At 42.7% G+C, this 19,049-nt stretch overlaps 1 protein-coding gene across 1 annotated transcript in view; it reads right to left on the bottom strand.

Annotated features, from left to right (window-relative positions):
* Positions 1-6,234: 6,234 nt before the first annotated feature.
* The window catches only part of gmds (GDP-mannose 4,6-dehydratase), a 177,205-nt gene continuing 164,390 nt past the window's right edge, over positions 6,235-19,049 (bottom strand). The window contains exons 10-11 of the mRNA XM_083767075.1: positions 7,188-7,256; positions 6,235-6,691 (exon numbers count right to left, since the gene is read on the bottom strand). Coding sequence (XP_083623201.1) covers positions 6,629-6,691; positions 7,188-7,256 — 132 coding nt within the window. The 3' untranslated portion in view covers positions 6,235-6,628. The remainder of the gene's footprint in view (positions 6,692-7,187; positions 7,257-19,049) is intronic.

Below are 19,049 nucleotides of genomic sequence, written 5' to 3'. Positions count from 1 at the left end.
CTTTGAGTGATTTATTAGAGCCTTGGTTAGAAGTAGCCCAATGCAGGCTTATCGGAGCCTATTGAGGTGTAAAATAATTTGCGCCAGTCGAGCCTTTTAAAAGAAGTATTCCTATATCGCAAACAATAATGCTTTTGCAAAAGAAAATGACATAAGGGAGTGTATTGCAATTGAATTAGTATTTATTTTAGTGGCTCATATAATGTGAACTTGGGCTTCATTTTGAACCCAAACAAACACACAACAAGATCACATGGTGCCTGGAGCTATAGGATTGTTGGGTTGAACAGATGAGAAGTATATGGTGGCAGAGGCTCGGCCGTGTAGGCCAAACTGGATAGCACTTCATTCAATAGACCAACAGGTCACTGAGGTGAGATAGAGAGAGAGAGAGAGAGAAACGATTGAATGGTGGTGATAAATGTCATGTTTACATTGTTCAATTTGTATGAATAACCTCTATATTGGTCGCCTATACAATATATCACATTGTGCTTGTCACTTTTTAGCTCTGGGCATATATAGTGTTATACCTCATTTGACCATAGCCATGCAGCATAAAACGATGCTGAAGTCAAACAAGTCATCATGGTCCAGATAATAATTAAATTACCCGTGCCAGTCTGACATTTGCAGATGGTAGCCTATATCAATGCACTTAATAAGCTTCTGTCTTGTGTCTATTTCTGCAAGGGGTTGGGGTGTTTCCATGCTGAGGTAGTATAATGTAAGATACATTTATTTTAATAAAATAGGTTTTTTCAACAATGCATTACAGCCGGCGAAAGAAGTGGTTGGCAGCCTGCCTCAAGGCCGGCCTCGGCCTGAGTATGTTGTCTGGCGACACCACGTGTGTTTACACGCACCTCGTGCCACGCATGCTTGGAATATTCTCATTGCCAGATGTTTACTTATTACAGTAGGCTACTTCCTTGATGACATGACGCAATCTCCCAAATGAATACCCACAGCCAACAGATAGATAATAACATTCAACATGTTTTATATTCCTTCAAATCACACCATGTTGCAAATAGTCTAACTTTATATAAAATATCCTAAATTAAAATAACAATTTCAGCCTATTTATTTATCGTGGAACAAACATGGTTATATTTATGGGACATTATTTTATGACAATAGTCTAATATACGAAAGCATTACAGGCTAATCAGTCCAAATAGGTCTTAATAATACAATACATATCAGCAATAATAACAATAACAATAATAATAATAACATAAATAATAATAATTATACTAAATGTAATTGGACTTTTGCTTATATTTTATTTCGGCAATAACAATGTGTGTACTGTATGTGAAGCTGCATGCAGTATAGCCTATAGCCCAGCTAGTATTGCAGGCTATGGGCAATTTGCTAATTGTATAGCCAACATGGTTTTAAAAATAGTAGCCTACTTTATTTGTTTTACTTGCTGTGTCAACAATAATAATCATCCACGCTGGCCTTTTCTAAATGTGCTCTATGATGTGAAGTGACATGGTTCAGTGATACGTGCATGCTATATGCATGCCTCTGCGCTGAGGCTGCAGCCTGCAGGGCTATGGGAGCAGAGATAGAGAGAGGAGGAGACTTTTCTACTCTGACAGTAACATTTCTGAGACCCAAATGTGGTGCAGGTGTGGGGTGTCCGTCCATTGGCAAATAGAGTGAAACGGTGGCTTGATTCTTTTTTTAGACCTGGATGCGCTTTGAATGAGCCAGTAAAAAAAATGTATGGCCCACACAAACGCTCCCCTGGGCAGTGACAGCGCAGTCCACTCTTTGTTGAGATGAGTCAAGAGACCTTCATCAGCTTATTATAAACAATGGTGGCGGTGCTTCTATTGCTACATGCTATTCGACCTGCAGGCCTGTTCCTGCTTGAACACATTTTTTATCTGCCATATGAATGTCAATTCCCAAAAAACTAATAGGCCTATATTGTCATACAAAACTTTTTTGACAACAGTCCGTGCTTAAAGTCATAAACTGTCATAACTCGTGTGCAATAGTCATAATAGCTTAGCCGTGTTAATAAAAAATCACCCAGATTCCTGTTGGGGAAATAAACAAACGTCGTAATGATTGATGTCCCGTCCAGCAACGAGCCAGGTCAGGAAGGAATAAAACTCAATCAACACCACGAATCGTTTCTCATTGTAGGAGAAAGGCAGAGCGAGGCGGGGGTCAGAGAGGATGTCAACAATGCGTTTCAGCCAGGAGAGGACGACATGATGGAGGCCTATATAACGCTATATCTGTAACTTAAAGGGGTAGCCAATATATAGTTTATTTATCCCCCAAAATGACTTTTCTTCCTATCAATAGTTTACTCGCCCCTTGAAGATTGTTTGCATCCCATGCCTGATCCCATATACATTTGATTAATTGAACTTTTATAGGACGCCAAAGCAGAACTATAGAAAATCATATAGCCTATTATAATACTCCGAAATAACTCAGTGCAGCATATGCCTATATGAAGAGTCAAGACTGCACTGCGGAGCTTATAATCAAATGTTTTAAATGTAGTTTTTCTGTTGTTAGCTTGGCCTTTACTTTAATTAATATTGGAATATTGGATCATGCCACAATGTGACAAAAACTAACACATCTCCAATTCAAGGCTTCATGGGGTGAATTGATTATTGACTATGATAGTTATTTGGGGGTGAACTACACCCCTTTAAATTTAGTTACATTTTCCTGACCTTATATATCCTCATATATCCATTTAACTGTTAAATGGATATATAAGGCCAGTAAGTTTGATCTTTAAAAAAAAAATCATAGAACAATTATGTTATCATGTTATATTTCCCCATTGGTTTGCGTGTTCAATTCAATGGCAACAATGTGAAACACTTTAAAGCTATCAGATCGAGTTATGACTTAATGTTTGAACAAACGTTGGCCCTGCTTAACAAGGACGACTTAGGGCTCCGTCTGCAGGGACTATAGTCGTGGTAATTGCATATACACGGTGCTATATGGACAATATAAAGATGACCTCTGGATAAAATATGTACTGTTATAATCAATTAAAGCATGAAGCCCACATATGGAATGTGTTCACTCAGGAAATACATGGATTCTAAAAAAGAAAACCAGAGAGAGAGAGAGAGGGGGAGGAAAAAGCAACTTAAAAAAAACACCCCATTTGTAAACATATATATCGCGTTTAACATGTTTATATATAATGAAAGGTATTATATTCCACTGCACATATTTGTATATGTATGAGTGGATTACAAATTATCTTCTTGAATGGGACATTTGTAAAATACAATTTAAATGGAGAAAAGTCCCTTTATATTTTGTCAGATATTTTTTCTCCCGGATTGATTTAGAAGGGAACTGTTATTGAATTGGCCAAATTTGATTGCCATTTTTTTGTGATAACTGAATCTTGAATGAATAAAATACAAACTTTGTTCATGGATAAACATGTAGCCTGTATACTTAATGAATTTCTATAGTTGAGGCATGGACACCAACAATGCTGAATGAATGCTCTTATAAAATGTAACCTCGGCTCTATTGTATTCTAAACATTTTGCCCATTTGTTTTAATTAGGTCTTTCATTTCTGATCAGTACTCCAATCTGAGAAATGTATTCTGTAAATATAAAGGTCATGCAATGCAGTGCAGTCTCATGGGCGAGGAGGCAAAGGACGTCTCTCACAAAGTATTGGTATACTCTGCTTACCCTCGCATGCAGTGTTCGTCTGCGCGCGCGTGTAGCCTATAGTCCACAGCTCGGAGCTCAGCTCACCAGTCATGTCATGTGAGTGCAGAAGGCTTGTGCTGTCCTGTGCGGGCAGGCCTCGGGCCACAAGCACAATCCCTTCAGGCATTACAGCCTATAATATAACAAGTTAAGTATCTCGCTCAGTCTCAGTTTGGCAGGAAAATGGATGCAATGAAGGGGTTGTGCATCGTGTCTAGAGTTTTAGCAGTGAGATGCATGTAAAATGAAACGTTTATTTGCCTATAGATTCTAGAAGACAAAAAAAAGTAGGACAATTAAAAAACTATAGGCTATTATTTATTTCTGTCTAGGCTGTATAGCCATAAAGGCTAATAAAATGCATGGACTTGTTTAAAAATGTAGGAACCCTAATGGTCTCAGCAATCAGCAAGCAGAGTTGGAAAAAACACCTATTGTCAGTTCTAATTAAAACATTTATAGCACATGAATTGTCCTATCATATCCTAATTTTTCTGGAAAATAATAACCAATGATATGCAATGTTATATGGTTTGATTTCATAAATCCAGTTTCCAGGGCATTGTCCAAAACAAAAGAGACCTTCTGTTTATTTGTGTGAGCAGTGGAGAATGACAAAAATGTTAAGCTGTAAGGGTGGGCGCCATTTCCGTAGTGTATCATTTTCAGTCAATTCTTTCTTCCAAACATCTTATATATCACCACTATGGATTATGAAAAAGTATAGTTTACTATAGCCTATACGACAACCGTATATATTTTTACACTCGTGTATACTGCGACGTGTATGATATGGGACTATACGTGGTTGATGCCAATAATATTACACTTTAATATGGTTATTTGAAATAGCAATGTGGCCTATATGTTAATTCAAACTGCAGGTTTCAAAATTAATATTCTCTAAAATAAACCTATAGACTCTCTTATAGCCTATATGAATTTTAATTACAATTGGACAAACTTAGCCCAGGATTAACCAATGTTTCATAAAAGGAAAACATTTTAAGCATTCCCTTTCTATAGGTTATTTGCTTCTCATTCAGTGGGATTACACCGTTTGTCAATGTCAGGTCTGGGGACCACCAGGGGTCCAAAATAAATTGATCCTTAATGGTCTGTAACTCCGACAGTGCAGTGAAAAAGGTGTCAAGTTGGTCCATTTGGTTACATTTGCATACTGTCAGAGACAGTTAAATTAACACGGAGGAGTTTATAGGTATAGAGTAAAAGTTTAAATGGGGGTCCGTGGACTATAATTCACAATTGCACATCAAACTGGCCAACTGGGGGTCCTTGAAATAAATAAAAAAGGTTGAGAATCAGTGCCTTATATGCAGTGGATAAGAGGCTGCCCCGTGCACCTGTGTGAGGCTGGAGAGAAGTACCCATGCAGGCACACTATGGAAACTGGGTCTTTTTTTTGCTCGCTGTCGGGTTCCAGGGCCAACCTCAAAGCACCATCTGTTTCCAATTTGGAGTCCTCCACACAGACGCAGCGCTGTCTATGACGGTCAAACAGCGAATTTAAATGTTCTAGGTGTTGTGTTAAAAGAGAAGGCGAGAGAGAGAAACCTACGCTCGACCCCTATTTAAACCTTTTTGTGAAACCTTCAATTTCACGTCTAAGTTGAATGTCAAACCGCGTCCCTCGTAATTAGGCGGGCGCCTGATGACCTTTCATTAGACTACGTCATCACAGGATGAGGTTATAGGTCTATTGTGAGTTTGTGAAAAAATAGACATATAATGGGTGATATTTAAGTGATCGCATGATGAATTAATTGCGACTTTCACTTTATGAACTCTCCATTGGGCTAAGAATAGGCTCATTTGCTAGCCTGTTAGTCTATAGGCGAGAGGATTTAGGAAACCTCTCCGGCATGCTTCTTAAAAACACAACAGTGCTGCTGCTGTTCCAGGAGGAGTGCGTGCGCGCACGGCAGAGGTGCACGGGACTGCTGCTGCACACAGACGTGTTCCACCACGCGTTGTGCACCCACTTTTATGATTGCGCGCTTGGATCTGGACCGGGCAGGCACTAAAAACGTCTGGACGGACAGAGGCATTTCAGAGTGGGATTCAGGGCCCGCGGAAACGCATTTCCTGCCGAATGAAAAGGGGGTAGTGTGTGCGCAGTGCTCGCAAAAAACCCTGGAAAGCCGAGCGAGGAGGGAAATGACAGTGGGCTCAGCCGACCTCTGCGCAACCTGGGAGCGCTGGCATCAAGCCCTGAACCAACCCACTGAAGAGACCATGGGTTTATTTCAACGGTAGACTAGATAGGCCTCAGCTGCTGCAATGTGCGTACAAATGTAACCCCACTTCACTTACTGCTATGGGTATAGAAAACACTGAATTTATGTTACACAGCCATATACTCCATCACTAAGCTCTACCAATTATTTGATTTACACAGGCATTTCATGTCCATGTATATTTCATTTTCGTGTTTAGGGGATACATTTTGTGACCACAGAATGAAACCAAAGACGGATTTGAAAGATTATGCTTTATTCTTTTTTTTTTACCAAAATGTCTTTTATATATATATTATGTCAAAGGAAAAAATAATAATATGGAAACAATATAATCTCAATGGAAATGTTTACAAAGCCTCAATCGATTCATTTTTGGAGAGAGAACAAATGGTCAAACAAATTGCATGATCTGAAAGAAAGAAATATAAACAGCAATAGTCTTGAAACCTATAAATGGTGATGCAGTTATTATATAAAAGGCAGCATTCCAAGTGGACGGTAAAGTAAACCAAAATACCAAAAACACGACAGATTAAATCTGTAATTTCCCCCCACATATGACAAAAAGACACAATTACATAATTACTTCATGTATTCCTTCCATGATCTAGCTTTTGTTCACATTTGGCTTTAGGCATTGGGATTATTCTTCATCAGCTCTATGTCTGCGTTGACCATCTCTTTCACCAGTTCCTGTATAGGGAGAGAGCACACATTTTTAGACTTCAAATGATTTTTTTAAAATGTAAATGTTTATACAAAAACAAACACCAGTGCTTTTAACTTGGTTGATCGGGGTCTCCCAGGGCTCTTGTAGATCTGCTATTTCTGCTGGCTGTTTGGCCCAGAATAGCTAGGGTTCAAGTGTTTAAAAAGACAGATATGATTTTTCTTTATCTGCACCGACAAAACTCCTCTTCAGTTCTTAATTGACATGCATAATTTATAATGGAAAACTGAGCTACTTATGTACGGACACACTGCTGCCCAGATAGCACAATGATGATAAAACCGCTTTGCTGATAAGGGATATTTGTGGTTTGTTATCAAATTGAAATTGAAGCTGTGTTGGAACTTGAATACTGCAGGCTTTCTTCTCCATCACAGAATAAAACAGAAGAATGACATGCAGAACACACGTGCACACACAGCCTTAACCTTCTGTGTAAAAAAAACAAAAAACACCCACCAGAAAAGTAACCTTTGGTTTCCAGCCCAGCTTCTCCAGTGCTTTAGTACTGTCGCCTTGCAGGTAATCCTATGGTGGAGAGAAGAGGGAGAGACAGAAAGGGGAGAGAGAGAGGAGAGGAGGGACAGAGGAAGAAAGAAAAACAATTCATCCGTCATGTTTGATGGCCACTGGAGGAGAAGGGCATTCAGAATGGCTTGGTTTTCCAGCCAGCAGAGATGTTGACCTGATATAAAGACGTACTGTGTTCCACAGCTCATGTGGACCCGGCATCAACTTTTGAGATCTTCACTAGGAAGCATGGGATTTTCTGACACACACACACACACACACACACACACACACACGTTCACAACACACACACCACACACACACACACACACACACACACACCCCTCTCTCTCGGGGAAAGGAAGGTCACAGAGTCTCGCTGGCCATCAATCCCAGACCCCCCTCTCCTCCTCCACCACCACCCTCCACCGTTCTCTCCAGACAGCCCACGTCGGAGCCAGAGCATGATGAATTGTGGGACTCTGGTGGTGTAACCCCCCGGCCCCCCCACCCCCACCGCCTGGCCCCCCAACTCGGCTTCCCTGTTGTGTTTTGCACTGGGTTCAGGATCCAGTGAGACCTTGCCCGAGACCACCAAAGAGACAGTTTTCGGGGGAAAGAAAAAGAAAGTCTCCCTGTACCTAGTCTTTTTTATGCCTGCCCTTCTCCTTTCCACTTTCCATCTCAAATCTTCTCGCTTTCTCACTCGGTTTTCACCTCCCCCACACACTTTGCTTCTCCTTATACAGTCATCCTATGAAGGAAGGCATTAGTTCTAAATTTGTGCGGTTCATACGTGGCCCTCGTTTAGCCTACCTTAATAAAACATTTCAGCTAAACCTGATAGTGAAGCCATCTTGTTTCAATAACATAGCATGTGCTGCGATTATGAGATAAATCCCATAATTACTCAACGTGTCAAAGGCAAAAAGAAGAAAAAAAAGATAAAAATTAAGATTTCTATTCTTCTGATAAGGAAAACATACAGTACAAGCACTTTGGAGGGTTCTCTTTTCGTCCCAAGAAGCGATACGTGGCAGTCCATTGCTCCATGAAGGTTTCATTTATATAAAGAGCGAACAAGCTCTATTTTATCTGACACTCAAGCTCTTTAAAATTTCTTTTCGGGGTGATCTTATTACACTGGAACGCTCACGGCAGCGCTGGCGTGTTATAGCGGCACAGAAGGCCATGCATAGCTCACCCTTTGTGAGAGCAGGGACCCACATATCACAGAGAGAGAGAGATCTGTAGCCCTCAACCCCACAGCAGTCTCTGTCTATCTGTCTTCTGATTACACACAAAGGCACTTAAAAGGGAACACACATACTGTAGGATATGCTCTCACATGCATGCACACATGGACCTTCTTATGCATGCATATAGGTACGTGCACAGTACACACACGGTGTGCACAATGTTCATTGTTGACGTTATTCGGCCATGTTAGAATACATGGTTCAGTACTCGGGTGAAGTAGTTCCTGGTCTGGACCCTTATGGATCCATTCTTTACACTACATGAGTTACATTAACACTCTGTATTTGACTGTGTATAAGAATGAACACACCTTTGAACCTCACATGGTGTACATATTAGCCAGCAGATGAAAGTTAGCCTCTTTTTCTCTCGCTGTAATAGCCAGAAAAACAGCCCATTCTCATGCGAATAGTACTGTACATTACTCACTTTAACTTCTGGCTCTGAAGCTATAACTGGAAACATTTTTTGGACTAATTACCTACAGCAATGGACATAATTTATCATGAGAATGAATGTAATTATTATACGGTGACTTACTCCGTAATTATATTAAATAATCCACTTGTTCTAATTATATTGATTATGCTTTTTTCTGTTTAATGGAGGTCATTTTCTTGACGGCATACAAGTAACATCAGGTGGTCTTGTCACGAACACTAAAGTGGGCGTGAAGTGGAGCATTCCTCTTAAGCTCATAAATCTTCAATAGCACCGAAAGCCTGAGTTAGGCTTTGTTGCGCATTATGACGTGCACTGAAATGAGCTGATATACAAGCTCACAATGTGTCGCGCTGTGATGCTTCGCGAGCTTGTAGATCTGCACATGTCTGGTGCACAACACTGGCACGCAACAAAGAATAAATCAGGCTGCACACTTATTCAAAACTCATGTTACTGACATCTCAATGTTGTCAGCAAATTGATTCAAGGTGCCATGTAGGAAATGTAATTTCTGCAATAGCAAAAAAGCTAGTAGTAAATTAATGTGTGAAAACTGGTGATGAATGGAAGTAAGAGGAAAAAAGCCTGTAGTGTGAAAGAGGAGGTCCAAAGTTATTTACGGCCTGGTGTGCAGCATCTTCAGGCGACCAGAGGTAAATTCTCTCCTGTGACTAGTCATCACAAGACCACATTTGTGAAAAAACACTCATGAACCTGACCAGGTGGGGTCTCAATCGGTTAGCAGAACTTGTGGTGGAACATCTGTTGCAATAAGCCCTTTGTCAGCTACAGTCTCGCCATGCAACCACACAGCTCAGCATCCGGGACTTCAATCTGATACCTGCTCATTCCGAACCTGAAATTCTGCAAGGTGATGGACTCGCACGCACGCACGCGCACACACACAGTCGTAGACATGCGCGCACACACACACACACACACACACACACACACACACACACACACACACACACTCGCACTGCTCCGTGGAACACAAGCCGCTTAAAAACTGCTAACAAGAGCGTTCTGCGGCCAAGTCAACTCACCCCAAACAGAGCATGTAGCGAATAATTCAACATGAACTGCTAACAGATGGGGCACAATATAATCTTCATATGGATCCGATTTGGAACCGAATACAACTTTGTGGTACATCCTGTTTAAAGTACTGCTCTGCCCATGTCTGAAAATATGCAGCGGTGATAATAACAATAACTGGTACAAGAAAGTCGAAAATTAGCCGTGACAAAATGTCTCTCTGACCCTGAGAGGGTGATACACAATTTTGAAGAGCACACAGCAGTACACAACCCACTCAAATGACAAGAGATCGTATGATAGGCTTGCGAGTGCACTCAAAGGCTTCTAAAAGACGCAGTGCATTATGGGACGGAAATACGCCATGCTGTTAAATGGACGAAGTGGAATCATTTCGCGCGGAACGAAGGGAGAAGACAGCAATTACATAAACAGATACATACCGCAACCAAACATGACAAAGTCAATGAGAACCTTTTCCTCGCTGAAGAGATGTTGATAAATGGACGCTTCCTCCTGTGTCGTCGGACAGTCTCGAGACACTCGAGCGTTATCGATGTTCCCTCAGAGTACAGTACGATAGCTTTACTCCGCCCTTGGAGAGCAGGCTGCACGAGTTACCAGGCACACGCCGACTTCACATCTGTCTAGGCCATTCATATTGGCCAGTGCCGCTAACAAAAAAAACATCATCATCATCATCTCCCCCAGTAAAGGTGAGGATGATTCATGATCCCTCCAAGATGAAGAGGGCTAAGTACTCACAATACTCCAGTTACACACCCAGTTTGTGACCTTAGACGTGGGACAGCCTGAGCTATACTTAGTTGCGCACGGGTGTTGCGCACCAAAAACGTACCACAGCGCAACACATTGAGAGCTTGTAGATAGATACATTGCCATTTTTAGCAGGCAACATTGGCATGCGACTAAGTATAAATAAGGCATTACCCCTTTTCATGCCTTCTGTCATCTTTCCTGTCTCTCTGCACTGTGTGCTATATGTAATAAAACATAAAGGCCATAAAGAACAATCCCTAAAATGTAAAAGCACCAGACATTTAGTGTGTGATCACGGTCCATAAAGCAGCCAGGCAGTTAAAGGCACTCAGAGTAGGTATTTAACGCTAAGGAATTCTGGTATCATAGCAAGGCCTATCAATAAATCACAGCACACAGGGGATGACCCCCTCTTTCTCACAGGAACCAACACACTATACAGGCGCGCACATACAATGGTGTATGCAGAGAAAAAATAAATACAAACACTCATGTAACAGCTAAATATGTACTTCTGCACTTCCTGCATACAGAAATGCACACATCCTATGCAATAATTGGCAAAATACAATCCCCCCTGCCCCCGTCCCAATTCAGTTTTTCCTCCCCTACTGGACACACTGGCGCTTTCGGGAGATACATCAAACGTTCTCACAGAGACGACTGATTTCTGTCTTTCTTCTCTCTCACTCTGTGAAGATGGCCTGCTGGGAGACTGTGATGTGGTTTAGAAAGGCCAGTAGCAGTGTCTCTGGTATGTTGTGTACAGTAGTGGACGCGAGGCTTTGCGCACGCCGCGACATCAAACGAGATCAGATAAAGCAGTGCAGAAGAACTCTGTGAGAGTCTGGAGCCCATGGTCTCCTCTCGTCCCCCCGCGGCAGGCCCAGATGTTCTGGACCAGAACCCCCCAATGTTCTCACCTTTGACCTTTGTAGGGTTTGACGGATGAACTCACCCCTGATCCCGGGGCATTCTTTATCTTTTTCTACATACGCCCCGCCCCCTCTTTCTCTCTCGCTGTGTTAAAAGCTGTTACAGTATCTTTACACTCTGCTGCTCTTTACATTTCTAATAAAGTGTTGTTTGAAAAAATACAATTATGTTGATGATTAACAAGAGTTAATTCAACTCTTGAGTGTAACAATGGACCCGTTCACAGCAAGAAGGGCCTCTTCAACTCGTCTTCACGACCATGGAGTTCTCCAGGTGAGCAGGTGTGTGAGAGCCACCATGTGTGTGCAGGTGGGTTGAGGTATACAAGTCAGTGTCTCATTCCATTCCTTTCAGTGTACCAGATTAAGTCACAAATCTGTCACTGGTCAATTTCCACCCCCCACAACAACCACTACCACCATTGCCTCCGTCTCCCCACTTCCTCCTCGGCATGAAAGACCCTCCTCCGTCACATGGAGTGTGAGAGCAGCTGGAGATATGGGAGGAGGGAAGGAAGGAAGATGAGAGACGGACATAATGGGAGAGAGACAGAGAATAAAGACGGCAGGGATCAGGGCAGAGAGAGAGAGAGAGGGGGTCCTCCCTTTCCAGGATAGCATTAGCCTCTCCCACACACAGGTGTCAAAGGTCACAACTGTGCCAATGAGAGATGTGTGTGTCAGACTTTCTTTTTGTGCATGTGTTGGTTTCTCTCCCTCTCCCCCTGTGTGTGTGTGTGTGTGTGTATGAGTGAGTGAGAGAGAGAACGAGAGCTTGTGAGTTATGGCTCAGATTTCCTTTCCAGTCTCTCCATGTAGCTTGGCCGGCACAAAATGTGTGAAGTGACCTCTAAAGGGTGGCCCTGTCACCTTGACAAGCACAGACCCTGCACGCATGCACGCACGCGCATACACACACACACACACCCCTATACTGTACTTGTGAGGACATATTTTGACGACAATTTTATGAATGCCATTTTCTGACAGGCTTGAGCCCCTCCTATGCCCATCTTTCCGGGTTTGTCTGAACACAAACATTGGCTTGTGATTGGCCGATCACAACCATAGCAATGATTTGATTGGCTGAGCAAAGTACGTATTTAAGATAAAAGTGAGGGCAGAAATTTGTGATGATTTGATTGGATGAGCACAGAATATGATGTATGATGATAAGTGCGCCCCTCACTTCACACGAGAAGGCTAAAAAAGGTAGAATGCGCTGCAACACATCGTGAGCTTGTAGATCGGTGCACAACGCAAGCACGCAACTATTTCTAAATGCCTAATTCTAACACTATCCCCAACCTGAATCGTTTTCTAATTGTAAAACTATCTCAAAATATCTCTTTTAACCATAAAACCACCATTTCTCTTGTGACGACCAGGAAAATGGTCCTCACAATGTCTATTTCTCACATTCTGCTATACTTGTGAGGACAACACACACACACACACACACACACACACACAAATTACAGCCTACAGAGTTGTGGTTTAAACGGCCAATTATGAGTACATGAAAGAAAGAGAAACATTGTTCATTGATGGCCACAGAAGAGACGGAACATTTTTACACCTTCAGAGAGTTAAATTAACACTGAGGATTTTACTGCACGTTATGTTCATGAACGCTTCAATTTACAAAAGGACCTACGCTATGCAGATGGCAACCAATCACACCAGAGCCGAAGAGTTTGATCAATCCTCAAGGGCCCCCCCCCCCCCCCCCCCCAATCACACTCCTGGAAATGACTTAAGACAAGCCTGTTACATACTTGGTTGAGCCACAAGTTGAGCCATATATATATATATATATATATATATATATATATATATATATATATGGGCAAACCGAGTACAACTTCGGCTTTAACTTTGTGACTGTCATTTCACGTCATCTCTCTGCTGGACCTGCTGTGATGATTGTTCTCCATCAGCGCTCATTAAAATTCCTGGGGGAGCCGTGTGATAAATATTTACGCTGCCGAGGAGAGAGAGAGACACACACACACACACACACACACACACACACTGGAGTGGCTGGATTGGAGAGGGGAGGCAATAGCGGCAGATAGCGCTAAGTGCTCAGAGGTGCTGCCAACCGCCAGGGCTCACGGTTGTATATGTGAAGCACTTAGTGTCAAGATAACTGGATGGGGGGCTGGATTCATTGTCAGGACAATTTGGTGTGCGGTTGCGCATATACATGACATGTATATGGTGTGTATGTGTCCCTGCTGAGTGAGTGTGTGTGTGTGTGTGTGTGTGTGTGTGTGAGAGAGAGAGAGAGACGTGTGTGTCCAATGTTTCATGATTTATATGTATTCTGGGTAGGCACACTCACATGAATACGTTCAAACAAACGCACACACACGCACACATGCGTGTTGTGTCTGTGTGAACACACACGCACGCGTGCATGCTCAACCACAGCGTAACTGGACGGGCTGTTCCACAGGGCTGCATGGTGTTGGTGTGGAGGGGGTCATGGAACCTCCCCCCCCACCCCACAGCCCACACCCCTCCTCCTTCTGCATTCTATTATTCCTGCGGACGGGAAACAGATCATAATTCCTGGAGTCAGCAGAAAGTTGGAGACCCAGAGAGAGAGAGAGACGAAGGGAGGGAGAGAGAGATAGCAACATCATAACAGAAAGAAAGAGAAGCAGCATGAGAGGGAAGGAGAGAGAGTGCAGGAGGAACAGGGCGAGGGATTGCGATGGAGAGAGAGAGAGAGAGAGAGAGAGAGAGAGAGAGAGAGAGGCGGAGGTACAATCAGGTGACAGATTACTGAGGTCAGATAGAGACCAAACGAGTCTGATGCTTAGGCTACTATCGCGCACCAACAATAGCAGATCACAATGCATCACATAGTACGCATTGTGAGCTCGTAGATCAGATATTTTTGTACATTCGTATTTTGTTGATATTTTATAAATTGGCTATTTTTGGCCATCAACACTGTTGTACGACAAAGTATAATAATCAGGCGTCAGTGAAAGACTGGCTGCAGAGTGCAGCAGACCGGTGAGAGAGAGGAATTTTATCCATATGAGAAATTATTACAGAAAATTAAAGGCTCTCCTTGGATACTTTCATCATTGGAGGAATAAAGAAATGAACATGTTTCCCATTTTGTGTGTACATTGTTAACACTTGGCTTTGGGAAGTACTGCCTGCACGTGTTTACTATATCAATCTGCCTGTGGGTGTTTCATATTTGAGGGGATATCAAAGCTGAACATGATTTCTCTACTTTAAACAACATTCCTTACCCCACACACACACACACACACACACACACACACACACACACACACACACACACACACACACACACACACACACACAGAGTGGTGGAAGGGGTGCTCATTTAGTCTTATCTTAATCAAAGTGTAATCTCCAGTTAGTAAAGCTCTGGGGGGGGGGGGGGATCTGGGTGGTGTACTTTGGACATAACATGAAACAAACAAAAATAACAAATAAAAAACAAAAACAAATGAGTCAACATTACAGCAAATAGTCCAGATTGCAACTTTTTTAGTAAATGAATGCCCTGCTATAAGAGTGTCCGCAGAAAAGTTGTGAAAATAGCAGAGAATAGCTTTAGAGTTTGCATGTCGGCTATTTTTAAACTGCTTTACAAAGAAAAATACAAATGGTTTTGGACATACAAGGTTCCCACCTAAGCAATGTTATCTTTTATGTGGCTCTCCATCACTCAAAAACAAATAACAAAAACAAAAAAAGAAAAGAAACTGGGCTAGTGTTGACCTATATCACCTGAACAATCTGCATCATATCATCCACCAGCCCTCATACACATCAATATGCACGTATACTTTCTCTATAAGGCTACATACCAGCCCCCATTTATAGAGCTGTTTTGGCAAAGGTGACATGGAGATGTGAAAGGGCGAGAGGGAGAGAGATGGAGGAACATGGGTTGAGAGGTATAGGGCACCAACATGCACACATGTCAACATGCGTGCTTAGTTACAAACACGCATGCAATGCATATGTTGATTGTAGATACATGGATGTGTGCATGCACTGATTGCACTCATGCGATTAGTACATGCATACAGTGCAGGTATGCATGCACTTGCGCGCCCCCCACAACAACAGTCATGCATGCACACAGACAAAGCAACACACTCACATGTGCACAGACTAGCATGATGTATGTGTTGCGGTGGTATTGGAGTCAGGGTTAGGTGAGGTGCTGTCTTTAACTCTCAGCCCCCAGCACGCGATTTATGAACCTCTCTTTTTTCACCTCAATTACTCTCTTAACATGTTCACACACACACACACACACACACACACACACACACACACACACACACACACAGTGGGAAATGTATTATAACCACTTCGAACCCGGCATCCCTATTTTGGGCATTATAGACATCGTTTTTGGTTTAGTTTTTTCAAAATAGCAAAAACAGCAGATCTACAACATCACGATGTGACTTGGTGAGATTAGTTTTGAGCTTTGGGATTGGCTATTTTCACACAAAACAGGGCTCTTAACAGGGCTTTTAACGAATAAAAGGTCATATTAACCAATATGCATGGCAAAGTATGTTAACACAATATATAACGAGCACATCTACAGTGGTTGGCGTGTTCACACTACTCCTCCATTGATAAATAGAGCGTCGCAGTCGCGCCCCCTTTCAGAACGAGAGGGCCCAGGAAATAATTCCCCATTCATTTTCCCCATAGAAATTTCTAAAAGTATTTATTTAAAGACATTTACGTGGCCGACGCCGTCTTATTCACTGCTTCTATTTTAATGCTGATTTATGCATTTGCTTTGCTTTTTTTATTGCTCTGTGAAGCCCTTTGAGCTGCATTTCATGTCACGAAAGGTGCTTATTATTCTTCTCCATTTATTTATTTATTATTATTATGCTTTATAACAATTATGAGACATTAAGAAGCATTCCATAACGATGACTTCAAGTATAAATGCAATATAATCAGCTTATAATACTTTTATTACAGATATATTAGCAATCATAAGTACCCATAATGTAATCATAACATATTTTAAAGCCTCTAATAATGACTATATAATGATTGTGTAACGCTGTATTATTTGGCCAGAATCATAGAGCATAATAATTGTCATTATAATACATATACATTAAAATAGTTTTTATAACGCATAATAGTTCATTTATAAATGAAATCCTCAAGACTAAAATCAGTCCCCAGGACTGAGAACTTTCAGCCCTGTATACAAGAACACAGGGACAGCTCTGAGAGGCTGTTCGGTAGCCTATTTGCATATTTACTCTCCCCTCCCGTGTGTGCATACTTTGTGTGCATGTGTGCCTGCATTTGTCCCCGGGCGAGAGACAAGGGAGAGCGAGAGATGGAAAGAGCACGGGAGCATGAGATCCAGTCGGAAATCAGAGAATTGTGGGGAAACCAAAAAAGCAACGGCATCGTAGAGAGGGCTTGAAAGGGCATGCCCGCTGGTCCTATAGGTCAGTGCATCTCTTTGCACCTTTGCGTCCGTTCCCTCTGGTGTCCACCTAACTGCAGTGGTGCGTGTGTGTGTGTGTGTGTGTGTGTGAGGTGGCGAGGACACATACGTCTCTGCCGTGCACACATCTCCTCTGGGAGGCGTTTCCTCTCCCAGCAGCATTCCTCCTGTTATCAGCCCCAATCATCTGCCGCGCTCACCGTGCCCAAACAGGGAGAGTAAAAATCTGTGTGACTGTGTGTGTGTGTGTGTGTGTGTGTGAGAAAGTTTCAGACTTTCAGTCTGTGTGAAAGAGGCACACAAACACTCAAGAGAAGGGGGGGAGGGGGTGCAGGGGGTTACTGCGAAGGAGAATCATTCTCTCATTCGCAGACTCAATCTCACTCTGTCTATCTCTTTCAGTATCTCTCTCCGCCTTTCTGCAGGCTGGTGATTGGGACAAAGCAGAGGGTGCGAGTGAGTGTGAGTGTGTGTGAGTGTGAGAGAGAGAGAGAGCGTTTGGGGCCTACTTTTGCCTACTTCAACCAAGGTATATGAAATGGAGGTAAGGTCACCAACGTCATTTTCGCTATCACGCAATTCCAGACGGCAGATTCGTTGCACCATGGGAGCCAAACTACACCCAGAAGTTTGGTGGAATGCACTGGAGTCAATGAGAGCCCAGTGACCAGCTCATGAACAAACACTTTCTGAATAACTGAAAAATAACAGAAGACATAAAGTATAACACAATTGTCTGCTGTGTTGCTTTTCGATGTGTACACTGTGTAATTTTATAGAGGTATCTAAAGAGCAAAAAGTATGTTTCTGAACGTGCCAACTATCGTGAGACTGTCCGCCATTTCCCGTCTGTCAGCCAAATCCCGCGAGACCTCAGAGACAGAAACTATACCTGTTGCTGTCTAGATCCTCAAATAAAATGTGCTGTGCAAATCGAAGTGCAAGTGATTAGAAAACAACCTGTAATATGTCTTCTTTTATATTCCTGAACCGATTATATGACAAAGGTCTCAATTGTTCATAAATAATGATTGTTATGCGCTGGTCCAGCCGGCTCCATTCACTGCCATGTATTCATGGAACTTCCGGTGCGAGATTTGGCTCCCATGAAAGTGTCATGGCGCAGCACAGTCACGTGACCATGACCTTTCCTTCTCCAAGCCTCTTTGACTTCAACCAGGAAGTGCTCATTCTGTCCCGCAGACAGAGCATGCTCTGAACTTCACACAGAGAGGGGGGGAGAGAGAGAGAGAGAGAGAGAGAGAGAGAGAGAGAGAGAGAGAGAGAGAGAGAGAGAGAGAGAGAGAGAGAGAGAGAGAGAGAGAGAGAGAAAGAGAGAGAGAAAGAGAGAGAGGGGGGTGGGGGGGAGCTGGAGGGAGGACAAGACGGCGGACGAGCTCAGAGAATGATTGAGTGAGAAAAAGAAATAAATTGAGCAAGAGAGAGCGAGACGGAGAGAAAGGGGGAGCGAGAGAGAGAGAGAGAGAGAAATGTGATGGAGCAACCTCAGGGTTATAGGAATGTGGGGGTTCCTAAGTTCAGCAGGGTTCGAACGTGTGTGAATGTGTATTTGTGTGTGTGTGTGTGTGTGTGTGTGTGTGTGCATGTGTGCGAACACGAGAGCGACTCGCGGAGAGCAGTCCCAGAATTAATTACCCAATCAAGATAACAAGCCAGGGAAAGACATTAGGGAGGTCACACTACAATTAACCTCTTAGTCTAAACCACACACACACACAGAGTGTGTGGGAGAGGTGGATAGTCGCCGCTCACTCCAGCAGACCCATGTAAAACTTAACCACAGACTACAAAACACCTTCGGACACCTTCGCTGCAAAACATCTCATCTCT

The sequence above is a fragment of the Protomyctophum parallelum genome (genome assembly GCF_964188405.1).
Source record: "Protomyctophum parallelum genome assembly, chromosome: 6".
Lineage (NCBI taxonomy): Eukaryota > Metazoa > Chordata > Actinopteri > Myctophiformes > Myctophidae > Protomyctophum > Protomyctophum parallelum.
This window is presented reverse-complemented; position numbering and strand designations above follow the sequence as displayed.